This window comes from Protomyctophum bolini (genome assembly GCF_963924005.1).
Source record: "Protomyctophum bolini genome assembly, chromosome: 2".
Taxonomy (NCBI): domain Eukaryota; kingdom Metazoa; phylum Chordata; class Actinopteri; order Myctophiformes; family Myctophidae; genus Protomyctophum; species Protomyctophum bolini.
The window spans coordinates 30,509,102-30,536,030 of NC_137863.1; the positions used below are offsets into that span (position 1 = coordinate 30,509,102).

General features: G+C 42.4%; 2 protein-coding genes across 3 annotated transcripts; one reads left to right on the top strand and one right to left on the bottom strand.

The window, feature by feature from the left end:
- Positions 1-517: 517 nt before the first annotated feature.
- On the bottom strand, positions 518-26,929 carry rtf2 (replication termination factor 2). Of its 2 annotated transcripts, XM_080777257.1 has the most exons (9): positions 26,767-26,929; positions 25,687-25,781; positions 24,873-24,966; positions 23,229-23,368; positions 22,636-22,714; positions 6,369-6,491; positions 5,127-5,184; positions 3,207-3,302; positions 518-2,165 (listed from the first exon to the last, which is right to left on the bottom strand). In XM_080777257.1, the coding sequence occupies exons 1-9, from the start codon at positions 26,833-26,835 to the stop codon at positions 1,975-1,977; spliced, it is 945 nt and encodes a 314-aa protein (XP_080633383.1). In that variant the 5' UTR covers positions 26,836-26,929; the 3' UTR covers positions 518-1,974. The 2 variants fall into 2 exon arrangements, with proteins under 2 accessions (XP_080633383.1, XP_080633384.1); XM_080777258.1 differs by lacking the exon at positions 3,207-3,302.
- Positions 9,493-17,073, top strand: gcnt7 (glucosaminyl (N-acetyl) transferase family member 7). The gene is made up of 5 exons (XM_080777246.1): positions 9,493-9,547; positions 13,323-13,569; positions 14,866-15,610; positions 16,119-16,214; positions 16,581-17,073. The coding sequence occupies exons 2-5, from the start codon at positions 13,360-13,362 to the stop codon at positions 16,832-16,834; spliced, it is 1,305 nt and encodes a 434-aa protein (XP_080633372.1). The 5' UTR covers positions 9,493-9,547; positions 13,323-13,359; the 3' UTR covers positions 16,835-17,073.

Genomic DNA, 26,929 nt, shown 5'->3' on the forward strand with positions numbered 1-26,929 from the left:
GGACTCCCATAGTCCCATGCATATGTGAGACAGCAACTTAAAGGGGCATTCCACTCATTTTCAACATTTTACTGTCATTAATATACCTTAGAGCTATTGTGTGGAAATAATAAAAAAAAGTCCCACCCATTGTGTTTCCTAGAACTGTAACTATGAAGAAAAAAATCATTAACATGGTGATTTTTTTCATACCTCTAGTCGAGGGGCCCAGAGTCAACCAGAGCCTAGTCCCTCCACATGCCAGAATTGTGCCTCCCAGTCCCGGCAGAGTAGTCTTTCCCTAGTGTGACTGATTGAGGGTAGCTACTAGGACGTAAGTCGGGACTTGATAACCCCAGCTGGGTCACCCGAGTGAGGGGTATGATGTTCGAGAGACCCGAAACACCCGATGACCTTGGGATACATCACTGAGGAGTGAGGATATGTCCCAGGTGCATCCATGCCATGTATTTATATTCTTCTGTCTTCAAGACAATAAGATATTGGATCAAGTATTGGAGTCAACCTTAAATTGTATGCTTAAAAAAAATCTTTATTTGGGATTTACTGATTCACATATTATTTCTACTGAGACAGGTAAAACAAACAAAACATTGCCTCACAATATGTTCAAATTTTCTTTTCTAAGCCGGGTGTAGAAAACAAGATGAATATATTAAAACATTAACGTAAGCCTTCTTTCCTTGAACAACTAAATTGGAAGTCAGAGTAATTCCTAAATTGCAACATGAATCAGAGGCGCTCGTATCATACATACATCATCACATTCCAAGCCAATCAGTTTTGGCGTCCTCACTTTTCAGTTTTTAAGCCCTCAGCCAATGAAATCATCGCTATGGGGGTACACACACACGCGCACACACCACGCTGGGCATGGCCCCTTAACTAATGACATCATAAATAAGATGAAACCCCTAGTATTCTCCTTGCATGATGAGGGGAAAAGAATACATCTAAATTATGAATTACCTTTTAGGGGAATATTGAATTTACCACCTTAGTTCCAGTGTTGTTTTTCGCAGCACATTTTGATTTTAGTTTTAGTCATAGTCCCTTGAATAGTTTTTATTTAGTTTCAGTCACATTTTAGTCAAATGGAACGTTTCAGTGTTCGTAGTTTTAGTCGACTAAATATCATAAGATTTGTTGATTTAGTAGAGTGGAAAAAGGCAGTCGACAGACATTTTGTCTTAGTTTTAGCCGACGAAATCAACAGTGCTTAGTTCTCACTAAGCAATCAAGGAAAGCGTATGCATTGTGTGCATTGCAGCATCTAATGATTTACTGATGGACAATGGGAGAACTCTCATGAAGAACTGTAAATAAGACCAAAGTACAGGAGCTTTGAGTTGAGGATCAATGGTCTGAACTATAGCATGTAAGAAAAATAGAGCCTCACCGAGGTTAACTGACCCCCAAGTTAGAACCTGTAGGAGAAAACAGCAGGTTGGTCAATTTATGCAGTCCAATCCCCAACAAAGAAGACCTGTTGTAATACACAAAGCTACCACTGGAGAGCAATAGAGCAACAGTTTGGTCCAAGATATTTTAGGTTCCTCAGCCAAATGCCAAATCACCCCTCTGTTGCATGGCACATCTTACTGCCATCATAGAGGTCCAAGGGAATACGTGTGTTGAGTAATGGCTAAGAAAACACATACATAAGCCTGGGGATTTATTAAGAAAATGTTCACAACAACTAAATACCAGGGCCTCTGGGGATGATTTGGAGGACTGTGGGGGCGCGCACGTGTGTGTGTGTGTGTCTTACAGAGAGAGAGAGAGAGAGAGAGAGAATGATGCATGGCTACAGAACATATTTATTTGCATTGGGAGCTTTAGGTGAGATTGCTCTAGTCTATAATATGTGTAACACCGACGTTCAGCTTAAATCTCACTCGAACATAATTGCCACCGTGGTGGTTGTGAATAAGCGGTCTGTCTACCGGGTTTGCCTGAATCCACCCATCCTTCCTAAAAGTGGTACGGGGTGTGGGTCACCCAGTTGGACGTCTGTTCTTTGGTGCGCTTGGCAGAACTGTGGCTGGTGAACAGGGACTTGAAAATCTCAGACTTCTCCTCCATCTGCTGGACGGACCTCTTGGTGGCAGGGGTCAGCTTGGAGGAGGAGGAGGTGGTGGTGGTGGACGAGCCGGACGCTCCAGCTACAGCCGGGAAGAAACACAATAAGTTGGTAGCCATTATACTTTAATTTGAACGTGAGGGCGTCACTATTCCTGATACTAGGTTATATCAATCATAACCATAATCATAGTAAGCTAACATTCTGCAAAAATATGCCATCCACATCTAAGGCTGTCACGATTACAAGTAAAGATTTTTTACTGTGTTTTACATTTCTGTTTGGCTGGTAATCAAAAAATGCATAGGACAAATATGACAAATAACTGAAATATACAAATAAATGTCTGATATATTCATTATTTGTATACAACAAAAAAGTATATAAAAAAAGAACAAAACCAAGAAATAACTTACGTGACACAGTGTAGTTTGTAGATTAGGGTTATTTCAGCTTAGATTGCGCTTATCTCAAATAATTGCGATTATACGATTATATAATAATTGTGACAGGCCAATCCACATCACCGATCTACATCGCAAAGTGACGTGTTGTGAGTTTATAAATCATTATAAATTGTAAATCAGCTAATTTTTTTGAGGATTCGAATGATAATCAACCGATAATCACCAGTAGGTTACTTATCACTCGAATACAATCGAGGCATCAGCAGCAGGCTTGCCTGCACCATTACTAACACTAGCCCTAACCTCAGTCTTAACCGGCCACGTAAGTCCCCTAACCTCATATCAGTCTTAACCGGCAAATTAAGTCCCTAAACCTCATATCCGTCTTAACCAGCAACCTAAGTCCCCAAACCTCACATCAGTCTTAACCGGCCACGTAAGTCCCCAAACCTCATATCGGTCTTAACCAGCAACCTAAGTCCCCAAACCTCATATCGGTCTTAACCGGCCAAGTAAGTCACCAAACCTTCACATGTTTTTGCCTCACGGCAGTAATCGCAGCCAGTATACATCCAGTATAGGCTCCAGGCGAGCCTGCTGGCTCCATTGCTTACAGCCCAGTCAGTCAGTAAGTTGCCTTTTCTGCTAACCAGCAGTGTTTTTATAACTATAAAACCAAGTGATGTATGGGTGAGGATATAGCATTGTGAGCATACCTGGCTGGCTGCATTCACCACCACCACCACCAGTGCCACCACCATTTTGCGCAGAGCTTGTCCCTGCCACGTCCACTTGTGGAGAGCCTGCTTCATCTGTGGGTTTTTGTTGATTCAGAAAGCGTGATCTTAAAACACGTTTGTCCCTGAATTCAGGACAGGAACCCCTTTTGTTGTTTTAAGAATTATATTATAATTTAGCCATCGTGAAAATGTGACACAAATCTTTGATTACCGGTATGTTATTTCAAAGTGAACGTTTTTAACTCGTTTTGAATTTGTTGCTTCTGGGGGGTGGGGTCTGGAACAACATATGTTAACATTGGGGTCCAATGAAAGTGTGCGGAATAGAAGGTGACGTGTGGGAAAGACCCATCTGCAAATATGTTGCTCCAGACCCGCCCCCCGAAGCAATGACTTGCGTTAAAAACGTTCGCTCACAGAATATATATTCAATGATTTGCGCCACATTGTCACGATTTTTCAAAAATAGCAGATCACATAAGATAACATAATCCTTTAAACATCAAAAGGGGTTCCCGCCCAGAATGGGTTAAAATGGAAGCCAAGGTCAAACTGAAGCATTTTTTGGGTAGGATGTGTATTTGGCCTTCTTATTGTTTCATTGAAAACTGTGATGACTGTATGATGGTACAAATAAACATTGCATCCTTCTCAGCCAACGCCTTGTTCTGAATGTGAGGGGAGAGCATTGTGCCTCATTATGCAGCACTGCTGGACTCAACAGGAAGCCACACCAACGTGACGCAAAGACGACCCAGTCCTGGTGTATTAAGGCACAGTGGTTCTCAACCTTTTCAGGCTGCGAGTCAGACTGGAAAAGTACTGGGCCACCGGTGTCTGTACCAAAACTAAATGTACACAACACACGCAGCTCAATGGCAGTTAGTAGGGACCTTAAGCAATGGCGGCTACGGCAGTCCGCTCCGGCAACCGGAAATGGATCAGCGCTCGACAGATAAACCTGCTTGCCTACTACGGCAGAACCTACACTTGCACGTAGTGTCTACAACGCCATGTCATAATTGAAAACTTTCATACATTTACACCGATTGCTCCTTCACCTCTCTCTTCTGCTGTGTAATGTGTCTGCACATGCTCTGAATAAAGAAATAACACTAATTCCATATGTCATAATAACCTTGTTTATTAAAACGGTTTTAGAATAACACAAATTGCTCCAGCACCTTCCTCTTTCCACTGCTGATCATGTCCAGCGCATGTAAGAAGCAAGGGGGTGCGCACGCTTTTCCGACACACCGAAGATCCGAAGCGGGGGGACATGGGATGAGATGCGAAAAAGCGATGGTCCGACATGCGCTGCTCCCGTGCTTGCGGTTAGGGTTAGGTTAGGATTGAGGTTTCGGATCAATAGTATGTCGGAACTAAAGCCTGCACCCAGAAGCAAGTTATCGGCAAGTGAGCTGAAGCACGACGGAGTGTTCTCTTTTCTCTTATGTCTGTGTTTATGTTTGACACGTGCTGCATAGACGCGTCGTCACCATGGGAACCAAAAAGCGATGGGAACCCGTCGCCGACGGCTGTCTGCATAACGATTTTGACTGCTACGGCGATTGCGTCATAGCAACCGTACAAGCCGTGCTGAAAACCGTCATTGCTTAAAGTCCCTAGTGTCTTTATTGTCAACATGCCGCCTGGACCCTGGAGTCGAGGTGTGTCAATAACCACATGAACCCTAGCCTCCATATTCTGGGCATGTCATGGTAATAAGGCAAACTGTAGGAATAAATAGCCGATCTGAAAGCTACAGTATATAAACAGTATATAGACTGCGACGCTGCTTTCTTTAAAGTTCAACTGTGTTCCTCATCTGCAGGTGATTCTTCAGCAGATGATTCATGTCTCTGAGACATCACACACCGTAAAGGACCCACCTACCTTTTGACTCTGATGCTTTGGATGCACTCTCAGCAACCACCTTGCTCTTTTTGGATTTCTGGAGGGAAAATAAATAGAAATACATTTGAGAACAAAACAAGTCACAAATAAGATGGAAGTATAATTTAAGCTGAAACACAACACTGAACACAAATTGTGGTTTTGACCCATTTAAGACTGAGGCCGATTCTAAAAACGCCTTCTAAAGCTTCTCCTAAGATTTAAAAGAAAAAAGAAAAGAAAGGAGTCAAATATTTATTCCAAAATTACAAAAATGTTATGTTGCTATATACTGTACAACAAGAACCCCAAAAGGGGTTCCCGTCCAGAAGTGTTTTAACACCCAAAGGGGTTCCAGACCCGTCCAGAAGGGTTTTAACCCCAAAAGGGGTTCCCGTGCTGAATGGGTTTACTTTACTTTACTCAGATTTAAAGAATCGTTTGTACCAGCATCAACTAAGATGTTGAACGAGGCTCTGAAACAGCAGTAACTGTGTGAGGCTAGATTATCCACATCATGTGTGCAATGGTGTAATGTTGTCTCCCTCTGTAATGTATTTTTGTCTGTCATTGATGTTTTATGTGTGGCTGTAGCTGGGGTGAAAGCCCATGTCCCTTGTGGACAATAAAGTTTACCGTGACCTTGACTTTACTGTAACTGGGGGGGGAAAAAGAAAAATCACACCCGTGTGAAGTGAGGGGCGCTAATATATTAAAGGCTAACTCATGTTGAATAGGTGATGTAAAACAAACTCTCTTTATTGTTAATGGCATTTAATGTTTGTGTTAGGGACAAGATGACGTAAAGCTTGTAGATCTGCTATTTTTTTTAAATCATGAAAATGTGGCCCAAATGTTTGAATATATATTCGTTCAGAGCGAACATTTTTAACTAAAATATTTGCTTCTGGGTAGGGGGTCCCTGGAACAACATATATACCGGTATTCTTTTGGGGGGGGGGTCCTTGGCAAGAAAATGTTTGAGAACGACTGACATAGGAACAAACTCAGAAAACTGTCAGGATTTAGAAGGCATTTGTAGAAGCAGGTCCTCAGGTCTAAATGGGCTAAACTTCATCCTCAACCGTCAGCAGCCAAGTAGCGCCTAAAATATAGGGACTTGGGCACTGCACACACTGTTCTCACCTTGTGACAATACCGATGCACATCATATCTACATTAGATGGACACATAGCAGCTGTTCTATCATGCATGTTACCCACAGCACAAAGCGGAACCAACCTTTGCTTGTTTCAGTAGTTTTGCCGCGGCCCTCTTCCCCTCCATCCTCTCCCTCAGCCTGTCCGTGTCCTCCTTGGTTCCGTTGATCACCACAACATCCTGGTCGTGGAACGTGTCGCCACACTGAATCAGAACAAATATGGAGCCATTAGCATTAATAGCATACACAACAATAGAGGGTATGCAGCACGTGACATCATCATCATCATACCTGGAAATTATGCAAAAAACTACTTTCTGGCCTTGACAGCTCATACATCCAAGCAGAAAAGCCCCATTAGATTAAACAATGTTAAAACATTAAACTCACTTTCCCACTCACTTTATGCATGCGCATACCCTCTATATAAGGAGCAGCGGCGTTTAATTCATTAATTTGCATATCAAGGGCAAAACATTAACTTAAAAAAAGAAGGGGTAGTCTTGCCTACTCCCTGAAGTGTCAACATCAATATACAATTTAGGCATTTAGCAGACACTCTTAATCCAGAGCGATTTAAGCAAGAACAAAAAACAAGATAATTTCAGATTTCATAGAGGGAGGAAAATACTAAATTAACTGTTAACTACATTAACACATTTCCTGGGGGCGAGTTGGTAAAGGGGCGAGACGTCTGGTATTCGTTGAGAGTGAGACTCAATCTTTGAAGAGACTGAAGACAGCGGACATCTTGTAGGCTACCGAGGTGACAATGGCCGCTGGCCACAAGAGTGTCAAAGTACTTAACACAGTCAACTTAACAATAGATATAATGATGATGGCACACTCATTTAGTATTCAAAGTACTGCGCGTAGCTCAGCAACAACTACAGGTGGTCCATGGGGAAAGGTTTAAAAATGTAAATGCTCCTGGCCTGGGCCGCCAGCATGCATGGCGGTCCCGGCTCCCTAGGCTGCAATGCCAGCCTGACAGGGTGTCGCAGGTTCAAATACAAAAAAAGTACAACACGGTAGAAAACTGAAGAGAATGCAGTTTTATATCCGTTTATTTTCCAATAATGATGACTCAAATGGTACACTTCCCCTTTCTTTAGATTCTAATTTTTATTGACCTCCTACTTCCCGGTAACTGACAACATAGACTAGTCACCTGGTCATTTGGTGCACTATTCCATGAAAAAAGAAAAAGAAAGAAAAACCTACAGTACATCCTATCATACAAATAGAAAGTGGCTACAATTTGTGCTAGCAAATATCTCTCCTTTTATTTGGGAGCATTCTTCCACCACCAGCCATAACTCTTTAACCGACTGGAGTCCGGGAACTGCACTCCCTGCGGGGGTGTTGAACGCGTGTGTCGAATATGAAGTCAGTGGGGCGAACGGTTCTCGAGTTACATGCATTACAACCACACACACACACCCACAAACACACACACCTTAGGATAGTTCAATGTTGAAAATGAGTGGTATGACACGGTACAAATATGAAAATAAATAAAATACTAACAATAATGACACCGTGAAAGCAAACATTGAAGCCTGGCTATCGATTAGAAGACAAGGAGCTCCTCTCATCGCCTGAGGAACTTGTTAATGACTGAACAAATGTTTGATAGGCATACATTCGAATGTATGCGTGTCATCTTGGCTGAGTCCACTTTTACGTACCAACCTAATAAAACAAAAGCTGTCTGTTCAACACTCAACGCTAACCACTTAATGAATTGCATTTGTATAGCGCTTTTCCAAGAGCTCAAAGCGCTTTACAATGGTTCAGTCATTCATACAGTACATTGGGAGATGAAGGGGCAAACAGTCGACGCCACCAGCGTCCTCACTTCCCACATTCACACACCAATGGTGGCAAGCTCACATCGACCGACTGATTGGAGGCAATGTAGGGTTCAGTGTCTGTCTTGCCCAAGGACACTTTGACATGTGGACAGGAGGAACCGGGATTCAAACCGCCGAACCAGGGATCATTGGACGAACTGCTCTACCTCCTGAGCCACAGCCGCCAGGGTTAAACCCAACTTATATGGGCCATTTTTGTTTTTCCTGTACGAATTATAGGCCAAAGTGTGAATCGGCCCGTTACACATTTGGGGCAGAGGTTCATGCAAAGAGCAAAGTGCACTGACAAACAAACAAAGGGGCGAAAACATAATGTCTGGCCTTTGACAGACATTTATTCACATACACATTTGCATTCTATATGACAAGCAAGCAAAAGAAAAGAAACTGAGAAAACACCCCATGTTGCACGCATGCAAAACTCAAAAGCCGTCAGTGACCAGCAGGGGAATTTGTGCATGTGTGTATAGTGCAGGCTCAGTGGGGGTGGCCCGGTCCATGGCCATGTGCTCTGTTAACACAAGAGAGCTAATCTCAGTAGCTGACCAGGCAGCAAACAAACTCTCTGCGCTGCTCCAAAGTCAGTCACACGGTTGTTGCTGCTCCCAGCCACACTGACAAAAAACTGGTTCGGGCAGCTAAGCATTTATTTCACTCAACAGCTGTGCAACAAGCCAGAAAACCATTCAACCAGCAGTTTTGATGCGGCACTGAGCCAGCCATCTGAGAGGCGACAAGAGAGAGACATGGATGGGGACATACAAAGTGTGGATACTTCTAAACTACGTTCCACTAACGGACTTCTAAAACATCTGCAAAATGGAGGGAAAGAGGAGAAGATGGATTGAAGCGATGCAAGACAAAAAGTGAAGGCAAGAAGAAAATAAAAGTAATACACTAAGTGACAGAAAAGCAAAGGGGAGGAGACAGTAAAGAACGACTCGAGAGAGAAGCGGTGAGTCTGTGTGTCTGTGGACCTGCCGGTAACCAGGCAAAGCCCCCGTCTCAAGGGGATGGAGGAGAGACTCGCTCGGCAATATAACAAGAGCGCCCACACACTCTTCCTCCGTCACAGGCTCAAGCTTTGAAGAATACAGACCCTTGGGCCACTCGTTGCCTGAGGTGACGGCAGCAGCAAAACAACCCTGGATACTCTGATCTACACAAGGCGCATGTCTTTTTTATCAATGCTGCCACTGCAGCTGCCGTTGCTGATTACAGTGAACAAGATGCCTCACACGGACGTGACTCCTGTTCTTTGTCTCCAACGCCAGATGGAGTCTTGTTAAGACTCGTTTGGATTAATGTTCTTATTTCCACCATGAGGGCATGGGGCTAATGTTTAACGTCTTCTAAGGACTACGGGGTCAACTAAAATCAAGGTAACTGACTAACTAACTGTGCCTCCGTTGGCATTAGCAATCTGTGCGTGCGTGCGTGCGTGTGTGCGTGCGTGCATGCATGTGTGCGTGCGCGTGACTATTTGTGTGTGCGTGTGACTGTATGTGTGTGTCTGTTTGTGCATGCATGGTTCATACATTTCATAGACTTGAGTAGTAGGTACATAAAGAGATTTTACATCAGGTCTAGGCAAAAAAAATCCAGAAATGGTTATACTATGGTTATAAAACAATAAATTGTGATTGTCCATTTGTAACAAATGTCCCTTTCGTGACAGATACATTTATCATTAACCACACATCTAGAATCAATAGCAAGCAGCTCAATGATTTCTAGCAATTAAGAGGCTGTCTTTCCTCCTACTGTCCTCCAGTCAAGATAAGACGAGAACGACTGTGGCTGCGACCACAATGCCATTCTACCCTTATCTTCAAGGATAGCAATGATAGCCCAACATGGTCAGGAAAGAACACAAGGCATTGTAGACACACCAGCCCGCCCACACACACACAAACACACACACACACACACACACACGGTGCAACCGTACCCTAGGTAACCCTAGGGCTGCTCTGTGTCACGACGCCCGGTGTTTGCGCTTCGTGTGACATTTTATCAGAAATCGACATCATTGCCAGGCAGCTGGATTTATATGTTTATCGTCTCTGCCAGGCCAAAGGCGTGGCCGTCTCTATGATTTATTTTGCCCTCTGTCTGTCTGTCCGTCCATCCGTCTGTATGTTCTACCAGCTAATCTTCGGCGCTGTTGGACCGATCAACTCCCTGGAGGCCAGAACAGAACATCTGCCTCAAATTGTTCACATCGGGCCTGTTGTAGGGCCACCAGAAAAGCCATTAATAATGTTGTACGATCTGCAGCAGTCAAACCAAACAGACGTGTTTTGGCACACAGGCCATCTTCATCAGGCCTGATGAAGGCCTGCGCGCCGAAACACGCAGGCCTTCTCTGCGTATTCCCTGAATCTGCACCCAGCATACGGCTGAAGTTAGCCGCACAGACTGTCAACTTGAGTCGAGCGAGCCTTTCCCTTGCAGTCGGGTTTTTTGCAAAAACCCATTACTCCTACAGGTTTTGTCAAAACTTCACGCAAATCTTAAATCGGTACACGTTGCACAAACAGAGATAGTCGTCAAGGGTCAGAGACGCTGAATCTCTAATTGCTCCTGATGTGCAGGTTGGTCCCTTGCATGGTTTCCTCCACCATCGTGTGAATGGGTGAATGTAATGCCTGTCTATGTAAAGCACCTTGGATGAAGGCGCTATATAAATGCACCATTTACCATCATCTCTATAGCCATGTGTTCAAGACAGTTCTGTCCCATTTTTCAAATCCCAACCCGATTGGCTGGGATTGACTTCTGCTCCAAGGAGCACATTTTTACTCAAGTACTCAATTGTTCTAATACATAAGTAAAAGTATCAATACTGCAATTTATAACTACTCAGTTACAGGTAAAAGTTTGGAATTCAAAATGTACTTGAGTGAAAGTATTGGCATAAACATACAAAGTACCAAAAATTAAAGCACTCACTAGATGTAGGCATATAGGGCTGAAGTGGTTAATCATGTATGTCGTTTTGTAATAATAATCAAAGTAACTACAGTTTTCAAATAAATGTAGTGGAGTAAAAAGGTACATAGAAGCAAAAGTATTGGAAATTGGAAATACTCCAGTAAAGCAGGTGCAAATACCTCAAAATTGTACTTAATTACAGTACTTTAAGTAAATGTGCTATTAACTGTATATATATATGATGATTTCGGGTGTGCCAGTACAGTAGAGGGACCCCCACACAGTAACTGTCATTCCTCAACCGTTTCGGACATGGGGCGGCTCGCCGGAATGGGCCCCCAGCCCCTTGGGCGCACACATGGTAACTCTCTCATTTATCTACCGTTTTGGATGTAGGGCGGCTTGCCGGAACCGGGGAGGCACCCTGGCTGTGGTCCTGTGGGTCTGGAACTTCCGGGACCCCCACACAGAGTTGCACCACTCACTTCACACGGGTGTGATTTTTCTAGTTAGCACTGCAACACTCAACCGAGAAAAAGGACCATAGAAGCAGAGCTTTCTCTGATGACTTAAGAATTATCCTCAGAGACAGCAACACGCGTTATATAACCCACCTACGCCATTCCCTCAATTAGCATTATGTAACCACATATAATTTGATTGACATTACTTTGTACAATCTAATGTTCATAATTTTCCATCTTGAAATGGCCTATTCCTTTCTCATAACGTAATCAATACCCTAGGTAGCCTTCAATCAAATCGCCTGGACGAGATATAATATTGCTCATAGCGGAGAGAAAAGAGAGACATGTATGTGGGGCGAGAGTTGAACTGGGGTCCAAACTGCTCTACTCTGTGTATAAACTGGCTGAGCTAATAGTATATTGCTGTGTGTTAATATTAGTATATAATAGTAATTTTCAACATACATTTTCAGTGGACTGAAGGCAGACCTGCAAACTCATGAGAACTGAAAAGGTAACAAGTTACAAAATCAAACCTCTGATTATCTACCCTGTCAAATGTGTATCAGAGTAAAGCAGTCATGATCTAATGACATAATAGTATCAAATCATACTATAATTCTGACAATGTCTGTCTGAATGTGTGTCTGTCGATCTGTCTGTCTGTCAGAAACACTTCCGTAGCTCCTCACTGCCTGCACCAATCGCTCCCACTTTTCACACAGGCATTGACCATAATAATATGGAGGTCTTAAAGAAGCCCTTTTTCCAATTTAACAAATTATAAATTAGTAATTAATTTATTAGTGAATAAAAAAATGCTAAACGCACCCAGGGCACAGTACCTGTACCGCAGTAAGGGCTAGTCAATATAACAGTACAATGAACACTGTCAGGTGATCACCCCCAATATGAAAATGCTGGATAGCGTTTTGTACCATGCACTGATGGCGCCACAGTTACTGTATATTCAAAACCATACTAATGATTACCAGTGTTTATTCCGTTGACTAAAACCAAGACGAAAAATGTTTGTCAACTACCTTTTTCCACTGATGAAAACTAAATGGAAACAAAATGAAAACTAAGCTATGACGACTAAAACGGAGACTAAATATAATGACAATTTCGTCAAATAACAACTAGACTAAAATGTTAGGAAGGGACAAGTGGACAAGAAGAGATCCAGTATAATTATAAGTCATTTTACAATTAGTTGCATGCTGAAAATAGCGACGCGTTGTGGGCTGTATGTGTATGAGTGAGGGAGAGTCTGAGCACGGATGACGTGAAAGAAAAAAAAAAGATAAAACTTTGGGTAGGTGGAGTTACAATGTCACCCCCAAAACACCTAAAAGCGTAGTGTATTGAGAAACCAATCCCTTGTTCCTCTTAGATGTTTGTATGTCTATGGGTTTTCAATTGTCGAGAAGCATGTTGTACCTTGCTGGTACTTATTCACTCAAAAACATACAAAAGAACTGCGTAGAATTAACATTTATTGTACTGGGTGATCAAATATGGGTAAATCATTACGCCATGCAAGTTGGACATTTCACTGATTGTTCTCCGGGTGGACTATCATTTGCACAGACAGATTCTTCTCCTCTGACCTCTGTATTTCACCCATTGAGCTCTATAGCTTGAAAATGGATTAATGGCGTGTCTCAAAGAATAGCACACATATTATCTAACCTTATTTGGTATTCCTGAACGTTCCAGGAGGGCTGGCTAACTTTTGTCTTTGTTGCAGGAGGTAGGAATCTGGGGCTGCGCTGCGCTGGATTATTATGCTCCAACTTGAAGGGGCCAAGTGCAGCTTCTTGTTGTGCCTTGGGATAAGCATGGTGATCTGCTCGGCCATCTACCTGAGGGCCAAGGTGCAGATGAAGCCCCAGCCCCTGATAGTGTCCGGTGGATGCAGGCCCTTTGACGCTAAATGCACTACCTTTCTGTCCAGCCCCGAGGAGGGACTAGAATGGCACCGGCGTGATTGCCAGGTAGGGAGGCCACATAAAGGCAATTACTATTGCCTATTAAGGTCTAAGTGACTGAAATGTCAACCTAATAAAGAACAACATTTTGGCAAGTGTCTGGCGGGACATTTTCTTTGTTTTTCAAAAGATACCCTTTTTAATTACTTGTAAATGACTTGCTGTACTTGAATTGCTCTGGAAGCCTCTGTGCACGACGTTCACCACATGTGAATAGGTTTGACAAATCACTCATAACGCTCATTCGTCTCTCAAGTCCACTCCCTTTGCTCCCTCGGAGGAATAGGGTTGTCACAATTATCAGTCACATAATCGCAATTGAGAAGATAATCGGAATTATTTTGTCATAATCATCATATAATCGTGACCATGTTGAAAAAATGTCATAACTTCATACATAAAAAAGAGATCAGCTATTTCCTCTATTTTTGAGTGGTGCAACCACTCCCTTACGGAGCTGTGTGTGGCTGGCTGGCTGGGTCTGAGCACGAAAACAGCATGGTTGTTTTTCCACCACCTGTGCGCAACCTATACAGTATATGATGATTTTGGGTGTGCCAGTACAGTACAGTAGAGGCACCCCCACACTGTAACTGTAATTTCTCAAACGTTTCGGACGTGGGGTGGCTCGCCGGAATCGGCCCGGCCCCCTGGGCGCGTTCCTGGGGGTCTGGATGTTCCCGGGACCCCCAGAGACCCCCACATGGTAACTCTCATTTCTCTAATTGCAATTATTTGTGTGACATTAACCCATTAAGACCTGAGGACGAAAAATCTCTTCTAAATCATAACAATTTTCTGAAAAATGTTCATTGGTGCTAATTATTTCATGCCAAGGACCCCCACAATAGGCCGTCGACCTCCATTTGAAAATATGTTGTTCCAGGGACCCCCCGGAAGCAAAGATTTGAGTTAAAAACGTTCGCTCTAAAATAATTTATATATTCAAAGATTTGTGACGCATTTTCACGAATCATGGCTTAAATGTGTAATGGTGACAGCCCTACTGAGAGATTATCCCTCTGTGAACATACACCGACAGACACCTATGGCATTATGTTTGGTGGTGGGGCTACTCACTTATTGGAGGCTTCCAAGAAGCCAACCTACCGACTGACAAGGTGATTATATTAGCAGCCAGGTCCCAGCTAGAACATTCTACTGTACTGGGTTAGATATATTAGCAGCCAGGTCCCAGCTAGAACATTCTACTGTACTGGGTTAGATAGGAGAAAAACTAAATGAGAGAGCAACTAAAGTTATGACAACTGTAACAATACATTGTTTTTTCCTCCCCATCAGGTAGAAAGCTATATCTTCAACTCTCATCTGAACTGCTCACATTTGACCAAAGATCTCCACTTCATCACGAGACCTCTGAGCGACGAGGAGGAGAGCTACCCGTTAGCCTTCATCTTGACCGTCCACAAAGAGTTGGAGCTTTTTGTGCGTCTGCTGCGGGCCGTCTACGCCCCACAGAACGTCTACTGCGTACACATGGACGCCAAGGCTCCCTGGCGGTACCGGACGGCCATACGAAGACTGGTCGGTTGCCTCCCAAACAACGTCTTCCTCTCCAGCCGCAGCGAGACCGTCACGTACGCCGGCTTCTCCCGCCTCCAGGCGGACGTGAACTGCATGAGGGACCTGGCGAGGTCCGAGGTGGCGTGGAGGAAAGTGGTGAACACGTGCGGGCAGGACTTCCCGGTCAAGAGCAACCTGGAGCTGGTGCGTTACATGCGGAGCAAGGAATGGAGGGACAGGAACATGACCCCGGGCGTCAGGCAGCCGATGGCCATGGGATACAGGACAGCGCTCCAGCACAGGGAGATCGTAGGGTCGTACGTGGCGCCGAGAGGGCAGGCGTGGACGAAGGAGCCCGCTCCTCACGGCCTCAAAGTGTATTTCGGCACGGCGTACTACGCCCTCACCAGAGACTTTGTAGACTTTGTACTGACGAGCCCCGTGGCCCAGGACCTGTTGGAGTGGTCCAGAGACACCTACAGTCCAGACGAACACTACTGGGTAACACTCAACCACATCAAAGGTACACCCCGAAAAGATCATTACTTGACCACTATTCACTTCCCTCGTCAGATTTATACGTCAGGTGTCTGAAAATAGGTCTACAAGCTCTCCAGATCTGCTATACTCAAGGCTCATTCATAGTCTGGATTTTCGGTGGTGAGGTGACCACCGAACTACAACATGATGTCACAAGCCGCGGTGAAGAGCAAACCAACGCCACCGCTCCAGCCCTTCTCTCCGTCTTTACTCACCACCGCTCAATGTTATTTCAACTCTGGTGGTCACCTCACCACCGAAAATCCAGACTATGAATGAGCCTTTAGTGTACGACAGTCGTTGAATGAAGCATAAATTAGGCATCACTTAGCCATGAAAAATACAGTAAACCTGATATTCCAGGAACTATTTTCTCTGGTTTAGATTTGTAGTTGGGGGTTGTACTATTAATAATGATAATCAAATGTCTACTATTCATGCATTTTTTTAAGTGAACTGAGAATTTAATTGGTTTGGTTACATTTCTATAGAAGCTCCAGGAAGTCACGTAGACGGAGGCTGGAATGGAGACATCCGGTCAATCAAATGGAGGGATCAGGAGGGAACGGCACACAACGGCTGCAAAGGTACAGTCGGCCGTGATCAAACTGGATACTTTTTTATTTATTTAAAGATGCTTGAATGCAGAGTGCAACAGTGTAGAAGTTCAAGTGTAATGGCACGGTATGGTAAGACATTATCCACCTGTGGTGAAAATAAGACTGCATATGTAGATAATGTACCTTTAAGTTTACAAGAAATTATTTTACAATGAAATTGTGTGTTCGATTACCTGACTGCCAAACCTGACTGCCAAAGCTTAAGAAATAAGATGAAATAACAATTTAAATATAAATAACAATGAAACTTCTAAATTCAGAGGGAGATGGAAAACAATAATGTTTTGTCGTATTCTAATCTGGTCAAAACTGTGTGTCTCGTCAATTCCCCAGGGCGTTATGTAAGAGACATCTGCATCTACGGTCTGGAAGACCTTCCGTGGATCATCGACAGAAACAGCATGTTTGCCAACAAGTTGGAGAGCGGTAGCTTCCCTGAGGCACTGGACTGCCTGGAGCAATGGCACAGAGACAAGCAGCTAAGGCAGGCCACGGTGCCCATAGAGCCATCATGGCTGCTGGCCATACAGGTCCATTCAAACAAGAGCAGCAGCAGCTACCACAACAGCAGTGCTGGAGGACCATGACGTAGATGCCCGTTGTCCTGAATGAAATATATATGTGACGATGACTATTACCACATACAGGTTCCATTGAGTTGCACCTTCTCTGACAGCTGATCACATTGAGGATAATGTGAAGTATTGTGTAGTGTAGTGTATGTTCTGTACTATAGCACAGGACCTCCTGTATTCATCAACTTGATGAGCGATAGAGGGTTTCCTGGAATCATTTCTTCAAGACTTGATAACGTTTTAGGTCAAGGCTCTACAGGCAATTGGGCATCTTTGAGCTTTTCAGGCTCATTAGTCCAATTTGTCTTTTTGCAAAGCTTCTGGTCTTTTCATTGCAGTCTAGAGTCTAGTATATTCAGTATTAGGCATGTAACGATATCGATATTAATCCAGACAATTTCTTCATTTTTATTTTTTATTTTTAGGGGGGCTAGTTTAATTATGGTGTGCTTGATAGGAAATGTGAGCTTTAATCATATTCCAAGTGCTTTTGGAGAGAAATGAGACAGACACCATGCAGTCACTTTCAGTAGTAGAAGCATGCAGAGGGGAGCTGTGTGTGTCTGTGCCCAGGTGAATTAATAGGCCTACATCAAGGAAGGAAATTAATATGTTTACAGTTGTTGCACAGAAATTAAGTAATTTTACATGAAAAGTAATGCTACTTTTGCAAGGGAAGTTAAATCATAAAAATAATCATGGAAAATAATGTTAAATATCGTGAAAAATCATATCGTGAACGTCATATCGCGATACGTATCGTATCGTGAGTCAAGTGTATCGTTACATGCCTATTCAGTATGTATTTGTTGGCGGTTACGGTGGGTAATGTCCACAATGTGTTGGGAGAGCCACAAGACAAGAATGTGAAATGCTGCTTTGTGATCAATCCTATTTGTGTAAATGAATGAAAATGGCCAGGCTAAATGAGTCACAAATGTTGATTCAAGGCCTGATTTAAGACTGTACTAGAATACTTAGGGCTACAAACATCCGGGAGAAAGCAACTCCAGAATTGGGATGGAAGTTTAGAACCATGATTTATGGAACAGCAAAATGGAAAAAACAAAAGCATACAGAATTCAGCTGAATAATAAGAATACCAAATACAACCATATTTACAAAATGTTAACAGGAATAGAAAAAGGCACGCGGTGCCACTGAAGAAGGGAACGGCAATCTTAACATTTACATTCCAGGGAAAACTAAGTGCGCCGATGATCAAGTGAGCGAGAGTTGTCACTGACAGGTTGAGTTTGGCCTGAAATACCCCGTGGTATAAATACTGTGAGCATAGAGGCAGGGGCGATGACACCATAATAACACAAGAACACAAAGAACAGAATACAATGTGGGCAGACGCAGCACCAGTGTTCATTTCGTCGACTAAAACCAAGACGAAAAATGTTAGTCGACTACCTTTTTCCACTGAGGAAAACTAAATGGACACTAAATGAAAACTAAGATATGATGGACTAAATATACTGACAATTTCGTCAAACAAATAAAAACTAGACTAAAATGTTAGGGACTAGTAGTGGACAAGACAAGAGATCCAGTAAAAGTCATTTTACAATTAGTTGCATGCTGTAAATAGACAATCTACAAGCTCATTAGAGATGGCATCAAGGCCCGCCAAAATACATTTTGTTCGACTAAATCAACTGTAGATTTAGTCGATTAAAACTAAAACATTCCAGTTGACTAAAACTATTCAAGAGCCTGCCCAGGGACTACAGATGAAATTTAGCTTTGGCTAACTCTGGCCCATTTACATTGATGTGAAAACTGACATGTTGATTAATGAGCGTTGTCCCTGTCAAATAAATAAATAAATAAATATGACTAAAACTGAAATAATTTGCTGACAAAAACAACACTGCCACACATATACACACGCAGGCAAATACAGTACCCACACATACATAAATCCTGGCGAAGACAACTTCACAGTCCAGTTTCTCAAGGGTCACAAATGCAGCAGTACGCTGGAGTACTTTAATTGTCAGCCGAAAACTAATCATGCCATCTCTTTGTGTCTGCTACAATTTTTTTTGCTACAGGTTTGAGTGGTTAAATGATTACCGGAATGAAAAATTTGCCCAGGAACCTTAGGTTATTACTAATAATGATAATTAGCTAAATGACCGGAGCAGAGGAAGTCTGCTGATGAAGAAAAGTGTAAGACAGGGCAAATGTAATTTCAAGATACATTATATGAGAGAGAGAGAGAGAGAGAGAGAGAGAGAGAGAGAGAGAGAGAGGAGATTTTATTTAATTTGGGACATAAATTAATACATTATAGTATACGACTGAACAAAACTAGCAGACGACATGAAGCAGTAACTGATGAAGTGATAAAAACAGAGTACTAAACAGAAGTATGCATTACAGACTTCAACTGCCATTGTGGAAGTAGTTGCAAGTAGTTCCCTGTTGCAAGGAGTTGCGTGGCGAATCATAGGTGCAGTTTGGGCTTAACATTTATTAATGAGTAAGCTAGTCTCCTACCTCTCCTCAATAAGTCAAATAGAAGCCACAAATTGCAGCAGGATTTGACCACATTTAACCTGTGCCATGTATTTCCTTTCCCCTAATTCTCAGGTTTTGTCATAGAACACTGATCTAAAAAGAAATTCCCATTGATGTCAATGTTGAGCTTAATGTGAATGTGATACAACACAAACGGTTTAACATTATTGTGTGCTGTTAGCAAGGGAAAGAATCCGCATGGCTTAAAACAGTAATTTGTGTGCATACTATGGATCCACAAAAGTTTATTTATTATTTCATTAAATAGAGGTAGATTTAATGGATCATTCTATTTATGGGTAAATTATGCCATTGTGTGAATTGTTTGTTTGTGCCGAGTTATTTTATTAAATGTACAACTTAAAACGGGTGCTATACTACCTATACAGTGGATAATACAATGGTGGAGCCAGTGATCTTGAAAAGCCACACACTCCCGGAAGGCCGATGGGGACTGGCAAAATTCACTTAAAGACAACCCATGCTTTGCTTTTTGATTTTAGACAGGCAATGAAGACAGACAGGAAACGGTGGACAGTGACACACGTCTTCAGCTGGAATTGAACCAGAGATTGAAGGGTTGATTCAGTAGCAGTGAGCTACTAGCATAACCAAACATTATATTCTTTTACTGTGTATTCACCATATAGCCTATCTATCTATACTTCATCTAACAGTTCTGGGCTTTCTGTAGTCATGTTTGTAGTCTCTACTCTGCCCATACTGTAGTTCCGTTGGGTTGGCTCACTGCATGTGATTGCACTTTGCAGTATGGACTGTAGTAAACATCCCTTCTGTATCGGAACGTGGACCGGTGACGTGATAGCCTATCTCCGATACGTGAATTAAGCCGTATCAGGGGCCGATATAATATAATATTGGTTGCACCCTCCTTCTCATGAGTTAACTAAATCGGGTTAACTAGTATAACTACTGTATACGCAGAGTACTGAATAAACTAATGGTGAGATCAAAGAGCTACAATCTCTGTGGCTCTACTGGCAACAGTGTGTTACCAAATAAGTCCATCTCAAGTACAATCTCTTTTGAGAGAGTTGGGTTCCCACGAGTGCCCAACTAGCTAGCAGCACAATAGCTCTGCTTATTATTTTAGGTCCTATTTCTAGCAGAGTCAAAGAATTGACCTGTGCTGAACTGCTGCCAGTGCCACAGAAAAAGCAACAATGACTGTTTCTCATCAGCTGACTGCTATCTAAACTCTCAAGTCATCTTAATCGATGGTTAAGGGCCACTGGTGCTTCACTCTTCTATTCTAACATGTTAATTGCATTAATGGCCCGGGTATGAATTAATGTCTAGACGGATGCGTGTGTTAATGAGAACTAGCACTTTTCTGGGACCCCAGGACAGGAGCAGAAAAACAATTACGTGGTTTTAATGAGCACATTTTGGGGACCTAGTTGCAAAAAGAAATACTTATTTTGAGTTACAAAATCACAACTACCGTTACAGTAAGGACAATATGACAATCTTTAGATATTTCACAAACGTATGTTTAAAAAAGGAGAAGGAAAAAAAAGGACATTCCCGACCGCGGCTCAGTCAGACATGGTCTATTCCTAAAATAGACTGGGAAAAGTATGGTAAAATAAAAGAAATCCACAGCCAGCAGACAAAGTTAGGATGAAAACAAACCACATGAAGACTCTAGACTCACTCAATAGGGAACAGGCGATGCAACTCCCAAGACAATGAAGACAACTTACGGTCTTTATCAAAACACTACAAACCAATGGGGAGTTAATTTGCTACCACTGGTTTCCCACAGCAAACAAGCCTGCTGCATATACTGTAATAACGCTCGTTGTTGGCAAATATATCTCAGGGAATGTACATGTCATGATGAAAACTAAACCTTGAAGCCTGTACCTGTTATACAAAAACACCACAACAATAATCAGACTTGTCTTGTTTGTTATCCCTTGTGAAACCCAAGAAAGCCTTTCAGTGGACCAACAAGGAAGCAGTCCTGCAACGCCGCCAAAATAGTGTGTTGCCCTGGGGTTGTTGAAGTAGCAGGAGGAGGTGCCGAAACGGCAGCAAACCTCACCCCACAGGTGAAGCGAAAAACATTCAGCAGCAACAAGGTAGTGCAAGCATGCACAGGGCCACGTAACGTTTTTAATTTTCTTTGCAAAATTCCCCTTTTGGTGTTTTTAAGCATTATGTTGTACTTTAGCTGTTGAAAAATAGCAGATCTACAAGCTCATAGCACGGCACCGAGTGCCGCGGTACGAGCTTGTAGTTCTGCTATTTTTGAAAAATCGTGAAAATGTGGCGCAAATCTTTGAATATATATTCTTTCAGGGGGAACGTTTTTAACTCAAATCTTTGCTTCTGGCCCTGGAACAACATATGTTCAGATGGGGGTCGGCAGCCATATATATTTCTGGGGATCCTTGACATGAAAATGTCTGAGAACCACTGACATAGAAACATGGGGTTTTTCAGAAAACTGTCAGGATTTAGAAGGCCTTTGTAGAATCGTCATCAGGTCTAAATGAGTTAAAAGAGTGTGTGTGAACAGGTCACTGGTTAGTGGAAACAAAACCAGTCCATGGGGCAACAACATACTTCACTATGTAATCATTCACCACTGCGAACAAACATCCACACAGATTGCAGTCAAAGGAACTGAGAACAATACGAGTAATCAGCTCCTCTGTGCCAAACTCTAAGGGCTAGAGGCAGTGGACAGCCTGATAGAACTCTAAGGGCTAGAGGCAGTGGACAGCCTGATCGAACTCTAAAGGGCTAGAGGCAGTGGACAGCCTGATCGAACACTAAAGGGCTAGAGGCAGTGGACAGCCTGATGGAACTCTAAGGGCTAGAGGCAGTGGACAGCCTGATGGAACTCTAAGGGCTAGAGGCAGTGGACAGCCTGATAGAACTCTAAGGGCTAGAGGCAGTGGACAGCCTGATCCAAAGGTTAAAAATCTATTAGGGAAAGGGGGGGGATTCATATTCGCTCAACCGGCAAGTTATGGTGCGTTATTTATTATTTACCCTTGGCTGCATTAACGGGCACAGAAATGTTCACCTGGCCAAGTGAAGCTTTAAGCTCCTTCTAAATTTGTATTTCTTATTTTTCCTATGAAGTTACCGTATGTTATGTTTGCTTGTATTGATCCGTTATTCTGTTTCTTGCCCGTCTTTAACCTGTTGAGAGTTAAGCCAAAACTATTTGTGCTTCAGGAAAGGTAAAATGGAACTATGGAAGAAGGTGGGTTGAGAGTCCCAGGCTGAATATTGTTCCTTACCTTGTGACAGATCTCTGTCTTGACCTCTTTGAGAGCCCGTTCAGAGAAGACACAGCCACAGGTCTGCAAATAACAGAACCTAAAAATAAAAATAAATAGCACATTTAAACAACAAAATCCTGTGAAAGTATTTGAAAACAACTTTCCGGAATTAACTAAATAGAATCAGTCCATATTACACATTACAACATCAAAAATGTTCAAAGTCCACCGTTTTAATTACTTTAAAGTCATCCCATGTCATAATAGGCAAACATTCTGTGAAAATAGCACATCTACATGCTCACAACACGTCATGTGGTCTGAGCTTGTAAATCGGTTATTTTCAGCGAAGCTATTTTGAGTAGAGGGAAAGGAGTGGGCCACGTACAAATCCCTGGAGGACACGGGGCAATGAAGTATACAGGGTTTAAGTAATAAGCGTTAACCTGCTTGCATCGCTAAACGCCATGAAATGAATAGATAGCATAACTAATGTGTAGCATCCCTAAAAGAAATGTCTCCGTATAATTACGATGCACATTTTCAGTTCGGAAACAGCATTTTTTAAACTATGAGCTACTATAAACTAATAAGCTCTTCAACCTTGTTACCTGTGTTTGCCGTTCATCTCCAGGCCTACGACAGGACAGATGTACATGGCACTGTGCACGTCCTCATAGTGGTCTCCCTTGGCGTTCCTTCTCTCTCCATCCCACTCTGGGTTATCAGTCAAATTCAGCTCTGTGATATCCTGACATGTAAAGGTAAAGGATTCAGGTGGAATTAGGGATGGGCAATAATATATCAATATATTGTGTTATGAGACCAGATGGCATAAGTGTTGTGATTTTAAGGATTTATTCACTTAAAACGGCACTACGTAAAGAATCTATGTAACTTTGTCCAATCTGTATGTTAATGCAATATACTGTAACAAATGTATACATTTGGGGTAGTTGGAACTTTGTCTCCCTCTTTAGATCAAGTCAAAGGTCATGTCTCACCGAGTCTCGCGTAGCCAGACAACTTTCCCACAATCCCCGCTGGCTATATACAATCTGAAACTACACCTCCCACAATCCAAGGCACGAAGCCGTCATCGGTTTATCATTTGAGTAATATTTTAATTTCCTTTTTCTGCTAAGCAACTGAGCTTTATATGCTTCGATGATTTTTATAGGCTTCACATTCGCTTTATCACTTAATCGTTTTTAGAGCTTCCGTGCTCCACTGTATGACGGAAGCATTTGAAAACGGTATTACTTAGGCCACAATCTGGCTCGCACGGCTGTCTCTTCTAGACACAGGATTTGACATGAATTTTGAATTGATGGTCAAGCTTAAATGTATCTGGGCAATCATGCAATGGTAAAAAGTCAGCAGCACCTGTGCAGGAAACCATGTTCAATCATGGTGCAGTTTTAAGCCTTATTTTATACATACAAATAATTGTAAAAAGCAAATAGATGATTTATAAGCTCACAATGTGTCCGATCACAGCGTTTTGTGAGCTTGAAGATTGTATCTTGAGCGTGTAGCCGTGTACATATATACATTTTCAAACACAGAAGAAATAGCAGATCTACAAGGTCCCAACGGGACATGTGAGTTTGTAGTTTATATAGTTTATAACTATAAGTACTACAGTATATAGTTATATATAGTTATCTAGTCCTGGCAGCATACAGTTTGTACTGTTAGTGTACCTTTCTCCACATATCTAGTCCCAGGCAGCATACAGTTTGTACTGTATCTGCCTGTTGCTGTCCTGCCAAGTCTTGGTTCTCTCTGTAACCGTGATTTGTGCATTCCAGTCACACAATGCGTATTGTGGAAATGTTTGCAATCTCGGTTTGTGCTTAATAAAGTTCAGTCCTTTATCTCCCCCTGTTCAGGAGGGGGGAGAAAAAAGCAGCAAGCCCACGAAAACTTAACATTTTTGTGGGCTCGCTGCTCGAGCTATAGCTACGGTAAGCCCCTGCCCAAACTGCTATGGTGCAATCATGGCTAAGCATAACATGGGTTAGTCTAACCGTTAGACAAACCTCTCCACCAATAGTTTTCCTATATGATAAAACATTGTTTTAAAAAAGAAATGCCACGCACATATTTTTCCAGTGCATACAGTATGGCAGGCCTTGTTGACGGATTTGGAAGATATTTTGAACCAGTATTTAATGTGTAAGGGCGAGGGCGGGGCTTAGCTAAAGGAGCATGTCGTGCCCAGGGTGTGAAAAAGCACAGTGAAAGCATACCTTAATGCCACGGATGTGTGTTGCCACCTCAATGTTGGGTCTCTCAGCAGTCTTATCCAGAAGATACTCGATGACTGCATCTTTGTTATAGAGCCTTTGAATAACAAAACAGGTTTTTATTACAAATGTGTTTTAAGTGTCTGGAATAAAAGGAGTTCAAACGATTAACGGCAGGTCCGGTGCAACTCAGGAGCACGACATTGTCAGCAGAATGACTTTAGAGACCCGTGTTATGATATAGCACCTAAATAAAAAAGACATTTAATATGTCCTATGACATATGACACATTAAATGTCTATGCCTATGTCCTATGACTCCAGCGCAACATTCCTTCATTCATTGGTGGTATAGCATTTGCTAGGAGTTAACATGTGCGCTACGCCGCTACTACATTTAAGGTGTGCATGATAATGCTCTGCTCAATGACAAATTGCTGCTGTACCTGGAAAGAATTTAACAAATAGTTAAATAAAAATATGACAACTATATTTTAGGAAAGATATGTCTAACCGTCAAAACTTCCTGTGTGTGGGGAGGAAGGGGAGAATGTTTAGGCCTGATGCAAACTGATATAATAATATAGCTGATTGACTTTTATACCTACCTATATATAAATAAAGGCCTATTATACCGGACTGCAACAGAGTGACTTGGATCTCCTTCTGTTTTGCCACTGATTAATTTAGGTTGTAGACTGGGGGGGGGGGGGGGGGGGTAATTAAAATAATAATGGGGCTCTGTTAAACTGGGGTCAGTGGACGTCATTGAAATCTTAAAGTTTGAGTGTCACATGACGAACAGAAAGCCTCTCACCTTCCAAGTTCACAGGTGACAATGGGGCGCCTGAGTTTCTCCTGGCTCAAAGCACAGTGCTTCCACTTAGCGAGCAGCTCCGCACTCCTGTCAACCTACAACACATACAACAACAACATGAACTGGGATGACACATGACACACTATCATCCCATCCCATGGACAGTTTGAACGTGACAGCTTCATGTTCAAACAATGTATTGACAATCATAAATTTAAATTGGAATCGCAGAAGCTAAAAAAGGTACAGTAGCTTTTGATTGATTGAAATATTATGTATTAACAGTTTGCAGAATTACAGTACATTTCAAGCCCAACTCAATACAGCTAGACTACGGTACCCAACTATACACATTTACATAGTCAGCCAAGTCAGGTGTCTTTAGTTTGATTTAACTTTTTATTTCACAGTACAAACTAAGGAAAGCACAAGTCAATAGAAAAACTGCTACTTTGAGGACAAACCATGAAAAGCAGTAAGACTTGTTTACATCAGGATTAGCTCTGCTCCATAGCTCTAAGCAAGGCATTAGCTCCACTGGACCAGAGCTTCACCAGGTTCCTCCATTTTCAATTAATAAGATCAGAAGATGAATAGGATCAGAAAACAATACTATTGAACTAGTGCAGTAGTTTTCAACCAGTGAGGTTGAAATAATGAAAACCTTGAGCGTGTTCCAGAATCCAGATGGTCCCCAGCTAAATTATGTAAGAGTTGGTAACCTTACCTAACCAAAAGGACCCTTATAGCTCAGATCATCTGCATTTAATTGCTATTTTGATTGTTTGCCTGTCGTCTCTCCTAATGGACAAAATAGTATCCAACGACAACAAAAGTGTGTGGGTCTGAGAGGTTATTAAATCTCATCAAATGATGGTCCGTGGCCGTGGCTCAAAATGCCGAATAAATAATGGACCCTCATGTGAAAAGGTTGAAAACCAAACCCCTGAACTAGTGTGTCAGTCACACTTTTATAAATACTTTCTCTCATAAAAGGCTACCGTGTTAGCAGGCTGGCTACCAGCTAGCGAGGTTCTGACAATATATCGTCGACAATAATAACGATGAATTCGGACCAACCTTCTCCACTTTTTTGGGTCCTTTCACCAACTCGTGTCTTTTAGGAATAGTTCCACCATCACATCCCATTTTGAAAAGGAATTAACTGGAGATTTATGAACAACAACAAAAATAAAAACTAGCAGAAAGCTCCAAGCAAAGTAGGAAGCTGTTAGCTGTTGCT

Coding starts and splice junctions, on each gene's coding strand:
- gcnt7 (XM_080777246.1), top strand. CDS start 13,360: ATGCTCCAACTTGAAGGGGCCAAGTGCAGCTTCTTGTTGTGCCTTGGG. Junction 13,570..14,865: donor GGCACCGGCGTGATTGCCAG/GTAGGGAGGCCA, acceptor CCTCCCCATCAG/GTAGAAAGCTATATCTTCAA. Junction 16,215..16,580: donor GGCACACAACGGCTGCAAAG/GTACAGTCGGCC, acceptor TCAATTCCCCAG/GGCGTTATGTAAGAGACATC.
- rtf2 (XM_080777257.1), bottom strand. CDS start 26,835: ATGGGATGTGATGGTGGAACTATTCCTAAAAGACACGAGTTGGTGAAA. Junction 24,967..25,686: donor GTCACCTGTGAACTTGGAAG/GTGAGAGGCTTT, acceptor TGTTATTCAAAG/GCTCTATAACAAAGATGCAG. Junction 23,369..24,872: donor CACACATCCGTGGCATTAAG/GTATGCTTTCAC, acceptor TTTACATGTCAG/GATATCACAGAGCTGAATTT.